Genomic DNA, 8,135 nt, shown 5'->3' with positions numbered 1-8,135 from the left:
CGGTTATACCGGCTATACAGATACAGAATTCAAAGCATTTCCGAGAAAACCTGTTTCCTTCCCCCCAGGCATAAAGTTTACACCGACAGCGGCAATTTATATCTAATAAACACAACACGCTCGCCCGTGAAGCACCTGCGAGTACACGACAAATTACCGCGAGCCGAGAGAGTTATGGACGGGATTTCCCGCCAGTAGGGTTACCCTGGGGACGAGACCCGGGCCCGCGGAACCGTACCGACTTCCCTCCGTCACCATGGTTACGATGAGGTAGCGGCTCAGTCAACTGTCAAAGCACGTCAGACGCCGCTGTCAATCAAACACAGCGGGGCTCCCCAGGGAAATCACTCGGCCCACATAAATTGACCGTTAGTCTGACAGACGTAAACTCGGATGGATATTTGAACAGTTTCGCTGCGTGATGTATCCCTGACTTTATTTGGGAATATTGCCGTGAAGTATTTCGTCTTCGCCTGTCAAAAGCGACCGTAAGCCTTAGGATTTCACAGAGACAAAGTTTGGATGCCGAAATTGACGACGAGAATCAACTCAGAATATTTTCAGAACACCGAAATAACGTTATAGTCAGTTATCGACCGAAATCTAACTTATACTCGTATTTGGTTTATTTGCAAACTGAATTGATCAGAATTAATCGACAATACATAAATAAAAATTAAACTGATAGATAAATGCTGATTTTCCCTTTATTACTCATAATTTGAGATATCGGTGTCTTTGTGGAAGCATCAATTTTTAGCTAGCCTCTACCAGGCTTCAGAAGCGGCTGGAAAGAATAGAAATTGACCAAAATAGACAGATAACATGTCAGGGGAGTTGGTCCGCTAGAAGAGTACAGTTTTTCGCTTTGAGTGGACTAACTTCCCTGGCGCATGTTTTCTGTCTATGTGGCCGATTTCTACTCTTTCCAGCCACCTCTGATGCCTTGTACAGGCTAATAGTCAGCCGTGAACTTTGCAGTTACTAAAAAAAAAATAACCGCTCGAAGAGACTTTTAACGCTTATGATCTTAACACCAAAGATCCTCGTTTCGTTAGGCCATTTTGATTTGATTATATGGACGACATCCGCTCGCGCATGAATTTTTGTCCGTTTCCGAAAGAAAAAGTTTCGATCATACTGTAAATCGTACAAAATATATGTCATATGTTGCAAAAAAAGGATTGGAAAACGATACTAATGTCATAGAATGCCAAAATCAGTTCAGGAAAAGAAGAAAATGTAAAGAAATAAAAAAGAAGAGTATTATTATTCACCATACCGCACTCTGTGTGTTTAGTCATTTGTTCAATCTTTATGACCATGTGGATTTCATAATGAAGGGAATTTCTTTTTGCCAAACCCTTTTTATCCGCACGCTTGCGTCAGTTTTGGGGTTCCCAGAGGATGTCATCCATATACTAGTAGTCAAATCAACATGGTCTTACACTTGACGAAATTAGATACCTCACCATTAGACATATTGGGCAAATATTTCTAATGAAAAATCTAATTAGTTGCAAAATGATAACAGTAAGGAAATAAAAGTCAGACATGACACACAAATGTCTTCGCGGATGTTTGCTTCAATACCACTTTAGGCCACAGCAAGTAATTTTTATGGATCTGTATCTGTATCTGTATCTGTATAGCCGGTATAACCGCCTTTCGGCGTAACACACCAGCTTCGCAGGCACGCGGCGCGGCGGCAGCTGGCTATATTACACCGATCGACTTGTTACACCTAACCCTTGAACTTCTAGCTCTAGACATTGTTTAAAGCTATCTATTGACAGTGCTCCTACTGTACTTGGTGACAGTGAGTTCCACTCTGCGATAGTTCTAGGAAAGAATGAATTCTTGAACACCTCAATCCTTGGTTGATAACTTTGGTACTTGAATGCGTGGCTATTTCTTGTTCTCTTCTGAGCTGGTATTAGGTACTTAGTAGTTGGGACATCCACCAGTTTATTAGTCATTTTGTACATCATGCATAGTCTAGACATCTTTCTTCTGTCTTCAAGTGAGGTCCACTGTAGGTTTCTTTTCATTTCAGTGACACTAGCACCGCGCGTCAGCGCGCGCATTAATTTTCGCCTGACTTTGGGAAAAAAAAATGTGTTGCCTTCTGACAGTCGTCAACATGCCGAAAATTGACAAAGATGTCTGTTGCCATGCCGGAAGGTGGATGGCAGATAACTATGAAGAGAGGACACAAGAAAAGGCTCTGATTTGATGTTTTGTTTCTTACTTTGATGCAGTGATGTGTGATGCTGGCTGTGTATATGTGATGTTCCCACTGAATCAAAATCATTTGTACAATGATTGAGTCAAAATTTTAAAATGTAGGAACCTTGTTTTTTTCGGCCCACCTTGTTTTTTTTTCGCCCGCTCGCATTAGATTTGGAGTCTGCGGAGGATGTCATCCATAAAATTTACTTGCTGTGAACTTAACAGAATGTATAGAATTCATCAGTGTAGTTTACGTTCTTACCCCCAGCCGTTTAAGGTATGACTTGTGATATTAGAACTGCAAATATTTATGGATATGATCATTTAAGTGATATCAAGTCATCACAGGAAGTAATTTCCAGTAATCACCTTGTAAAATTATCCGCGTGATATGATTATGTTTAATGTATTAAACAGAACTTGGGGCATGCTTCTCACTTTCAAATCATCGGAAGTGTAATTAGAGAAAATGTAAATTTGTGCAGGTGCATCGTAATATCGTTGTTGACAAGGGTATGTCATGTTGAAAGGATCATCCCTGTGAAGTTATTGCAGTAATTGTTTCAGCACACTAGTAGATCGAGGTACGAAGAAACTCACCTGCAGTTCCATTAAAAGCTGCTAGGGGAACCGAACCCAAACCACTTTTTCCTGACATGAAAAGCTATCTGGCACCATGAATAAAGACCATTTAGCATATCCAGGACGGACAAAATGTACAAATACCGAAGTTCTGTTGCAGTACCGAGGTTATAACAGCCGGGAGACCCACATTTGACCTTGACCTAGATCTACTTATACCTACCCACATACCAAATATCAACACACCGATCCAAGCGTTCTGAAGCAAAACCACAAATATGCGAAAACACACACAGAGGGAGGGAGAGAGAGAGAAAAAGAGAAAGGGAGAGCGAGTGGGCGAGCTAGAGAGAGAGAAAAAGGAGAGAAAGGGAGAGAGGGGAAGAGAGAGAGAGAGAGAGAGAGAGACGCAGGCACACAGACTGACCAAAATCAGCCTCCATTTTTTTTCCTGGAGGTAAAAGTTACAACCTCAAAACAACTCTTGGTATTAAAAACAACGGCAAGGAACAATAGTTAAAGACCCAATCAGCTTCTGCATACAGACTGATTTGTTTTAATACAATATTGTGTCATCCATGCACAACCCCAGCGTTTTACGTTGACCATAAAGGATACAGCACGTAGGAAGTAAACGGTTAACTGTCCCGCCCGTAAACTCGACTGGTGACAATGATACGGTAAAACCGACACGACCTGGTGAGCACAATAATGAGACTGTATTTCAGCTGGTCGTGTAGGTACAATGACAAGTGGCTGAGGTGCAGATTGGAAGGTAGCCTTCTTTGCATAGCCTCTACCAGGCTTGGGGAGGCGGCTGGAAATAGTAGAAGTCGGCCAAATAGAGAAATAAGCATGCCAAGGGAGTTTGTCCGTTGAGAGAACAGTTCGCCGCACCCCAATTTAGCTACTTGGCACCTATAAGGTAGCGATTAGTGGACTTCAAAGAAATGGTGACTCCCGACAGGCTTGTGGGGCGGCGAAATGTTCTCTCAACGGACAAACTCCCTTGGCATGCTTATTTCTCTATTTGGCCGATTTCTACTATTTCCAGCCGCCTCCCCAAGCCTGGTAGAGGCTATTCTTTGCAGGCGTTCCGGGGGCGCTCGGCCTTTCTTTGGGCGGGGATCTCACGCAATGGAAGCTCTTGCCGCTAACATTAGAATACCACCTCGATAAAATATTGTTCCAAGGATGGCGTTCTAGGGATGGTGGCCACAGCTTCTAATACGTGCGACATTTGATTTGAAGTTGCAAAAAAGCGCAACCCAAATGCTGACCACTCCCGGAACGCCTGCAAATAAGATTACCGGAAGGCAGCTAATGTTATGGTTATAAACAATTTTTTTAGCCTCCACCAAGCCCTCCTACGGAGGACCGGGTCGTAGAAATCGGCAAAAAAAAAGGAATAATGAGGAGCTGGTTTAATTCTGCGGGCAAATGAACTCTACGGTGGTGAAACTCAAATTCCAAATTATTACCTATATTTCAAACCCGCGGTGTTATGGCGGAGACTACACATTTTCCATTCACAGAAATGGGTTTGGGGGATTTGGTTAGCCTCTACCAGGCACCGCGGAACGCTGGAAAAATAGTAGAAATTGGCCGAAAAGGGATAGTATACCAGAGAAGATCCAGGGCCATAGAAGCTCCGTGGGTCGCAAATTGGAGCTTCTATGGCCCTGGATCTTCTCTGGTATACTATCCCTTTATTTCGGCCTATTTCTACTATTTTCCAGCGATCCGCGGTGCCTGGTAGAGGCTAGGATTTGGTTACATTCGATGATGGAACATCGTCCCCACCCCGCGGTCAGTAGTGGTACTGCAGATTTGAGTCTTTTTCCAGTAACCGACCACTTTTGATAGTCTCCACCAGACTTCTTTTGGTGGAGACTACACTTTTGAGGTAACAGCCTGATAACCAATGGGAAATGGAGCCTTCTGATTGGTCGACGTCTTCTGGCTATATGACAATGGGATACAAACCTCGAGGTGCTACTAAATTATAATGCAAAAAATACATCTGAATAAGATTTCTTTTTTCCAACGTAAAGTAATGCATTTTAAGGAGAGAGGGACATACATACACACACACAGACGTGCGCGCGCACATGCACACACACTCTCTCTCTCTCTCACACACACACACACACACACACAGACGTGCGCACGCACATACACACACATTCAAGTTTTGTGTTCTTTTTAACATGGAGCATGTGGTTTGTAAGGTTACAGTAGTCCAGGTTATAGACCTTTCTATTTACAGACAGTATGGCGTTTAACCATAATGATTGATACAATTTTATAGTGTATCTCCTGGGAATTTAACACTTGTCAGATTTAGAAGTTCAGTGAAGGTGAACATCACTAGACATAATTTATTCAAATCAGGACCTTATTTACATAATTTTGTAGAATAGCCTTATTTCTTAAGATTGGACTGTCATTATAATTTGCATAATCACCATGAAAATACAATACTGTTTAAAAAGACAATACTGTTTAAATATTTGTATATTACTTTGAAAGCATGGCCTATAGACCTTCTTCAAAGACTGGAGTTGTACAGTCAAAAATTGAGTAAGTCAAATTTCTTTTCTTGGAAACTTATAGTTAACTTCAAGTTGCTTCACAGCATCAAACTACAAGCCGTTGAGTTTATTCGTTTGGTTTGGACACTTCTAGCACAGCTCGACCCTTGACCTTTCCATCTCTCAGGTCTTGCAGGACGTTCCACGCACTCTCTAGAGGATGATGGGTAATCGGAGGTGCCTTAACCTGAAAATAATCCAAGCTGATGTTACATACAATCAGCATAACATGCTAAACTTATTCTATCATTATCATAGCTCTATATACACAAGCCTACTACTGTTACAATATATCTATTGTTAGAATTGGGTATGTTTATAAGCATAGTTGGAAGTCAAATTTGACTTAAAATCGATTCGTAGGTATCAAGATGTATCAAGAGGTAGGCCTAAATTTGGTTAGACTGCACCAAAATTTGAGCCAACCTTCATGCAGGGATTGAAATACCTCTGTGTGCAAGTTGGTGCAGGTGAAATTGGTGCCGTGCAACTAATTTTTTTACCGATGTGCATCAGTACAAGTAAGCTTTATCCATTACTTAACTGTTGACTCACTACCCTTAGAAATACCCAATAAAGAACTGAAAGGGTAAAACCAGAATCCAGGGAGTTTTTCTATATTTTGTATGATTACTAGAAGGTTAGTATCTAAGTCACAGTCACAGGTTAGTAGTTTATTCCCACTACAGTGTAAGCAAATATTGGATACTATTAAAGTTGTATTATGTACTTTTGGTTGCGTACCTATTATTTTTGGGGGGTGCAACTATTTTTTTTTTGGTGCAAGCAATTTTTTTTTCATCTGCACCTGGACAGTGCAAGTTAATCCCAAAATCTATTTCAACCCCTGACATGTTTACCTTTCCATCTTCAACAAGCTTGAGGAGTTCCTTCAGTTGCTGTTGTGTACCGACCATGATACCGACTGCTGTGTGGTGTTGGACAGTAAAGGGCTTCAAGGGAAGTTTTGCTGTATCCCCAAACACCCCTACAGTCGCATGGATGCCTCCCTGAAAAAATAACAAATTCTATCAGAGTCACTATTCTTAACTTTCTTTCTGCTGCTTAACCAAATAACTGACATGAAATCAGTATACAAACTGACAGTGTGCTAAAGGTTAAACAACAAAACAATGTTATCATTTTAATAACATTGTTAATAAACAAGTGGACAAGACCAGAAAGAAAACATTAATGAAATCATAAATGGTATACATAGAGCGTTAAATTTCATCACAATTGTAGATGATCTTCCAATGTTTTTATTATCCATTTATTAGCCTCCTGCGCAGGTTTCTGAGGCACAGGTCTATGATGGCTAGTTGGTTGTCTGTCAGCAATAGAATGTGTTAACAATTCTACAAAACCCAGTATCAAAATGCCCACCCACTTGCTTGGAGCCCTACTACTTATATTAGTCTGTCACTAACAGGCAGACACACTGTTTCTTATGTAGTGTATCGGTTAAGTTATATCATCAAAAAACGGCAAGCAGATATGTGTGCTCAAATGAAATACTTGAATGTAAGCCAAAATTAAATGTAATTCAAATACTTAACATTTATCTTTTCCCAACAATATCAATTTGGGATTCATCTAATTTGGCCAACCAGCATACCATTTCATGTTTTATTGAAATGTATTTTATAATATTTTTAATAATATTTTAAAATATTAATATTTTGATTATTTTACGATATTAATATTTTTGATTATTAATAATATTTTAAACATATTTATTGAATGTTTTATAATGCATCTTGATACTCACCCAGATGAGGATTCTCTCTACCAGACTGAAAGTTCCTGATGTATTCACAAAGTCAACAGCAGCTACAGCCCTGCCTACCCTGCCACAGGCTTTATTTGTGACACTTATCAAGTGGTCTTCTGTTTCTGCAATAAATATAAAAATGACATGTCAATTGTCTTTTTGTACTGAAATATACTATGAAGGAACACATTCTGAAATGTGCAATGAAGGAACACGTTCTGAAATGTGCAATGAAGGAACACGTTCTGAAATGTGTAATGAAGGAACACGTTCTGAAATGTGCAATGAACTTGAAGGAACACGTTCTGAAATGTGCAATGAAGGAACACGTTCTGAAATGTGCAATGAAGGAACACGTTCTGAAATGTGCAATGAAGGAACACGTTCTGAAATGTGTAATGAAGAAACACATTCTGAAATGTGCAATGAAGAAACACATTCTGAAATGTGCAATGAAGGAACACATCCTGAAATGACAAATTGTTACATTTTTGTATCTTTAACAACTGATACAATTCTCAGTCTATTTATTCCAGAAGATATTATTGCTTATACTGGTTCTGGCAGAAGTTTTGTATATATAAGAGGTTATAGTAAAAGTATACACAGTATAAAGTATGGAAGTCAACTTTCCTATAACAAGTGTCAATATTTTCACCATGAAAGCATTTATAAAGAAGCATTTCCACCGGGGGTACATTATGTCTAACAAGTATGATATATATACTATATTAGGAGATATGTTTGCAAATTGCATTTGGTTCTTGTACTTACCTTTATCATTCCAGTGCACCACTTCATCACACCCCATTCCTTTTGCTGTAGTCAACTTTTCTGGCTACATGTATGCACCATTGGGAAAAACATCATTATGATAATATCAATACTTCAATGTCACTAATTAAAGTAAACAGTGGCAATTCAAAGCAGTGGACTACTGTTGAAAATAGTGA

The 8,135-nt window shown here is 39.8% G+C and overlaps 1 protein-coding gene across 1 annotated transcript; it reads right to left on the bottom strand.

The window, feature by feature from the left end:
* Window positions 1-5,050: 5,050 nt before the first annotated feature.
* LOC109481871 lies at window positions 5,051-8,014 on the bottom strand. Its single transcript, XM_019784502.1, has 4 exons — window positions 7,957-8,014; window positions 7,180-7,304; window positions 6,269-6,418; window positions 5,051-5,595 (listed from the first exon to the last, which is right to left on the bottom strand). Exons 1-4 carry the CDS (start codon window positions 7,991-7,993, stop codon window positions 5,476-5,478), a joined length of 432 nt encoding a protein of 143 aa, XP_019640061.1. The 5' UTR covers window positions 7,994-8,014; the 3' UTR covers window positions 5,051-5,475.
* Between the last annotated feature and the right edge of the window lie 121 nt (window positions 8,015-8,135).

This window comes from Branchiostoma belcheri, unplaced genomic scaffold (assembly GCF_001625305.1).
Source record: "Branchiostoma belcheri isolate BF01 breed outbred unplaced genomic scaffold, Haploidv18h27 scaffold58, whole genome shotgun sequence".
Taxonomy (NCBI): Eukaryota; Metazoa; Chordata; class Leptocardii; order Amphioxiformes; family Branchiostomatidae; genus Branchiostoma; species Branchiostoma belcheri.
Note: the sequence above shows the minus strand (reverse complement) of the source record. Positions and strands in the feature narration are given on the sequence as shown.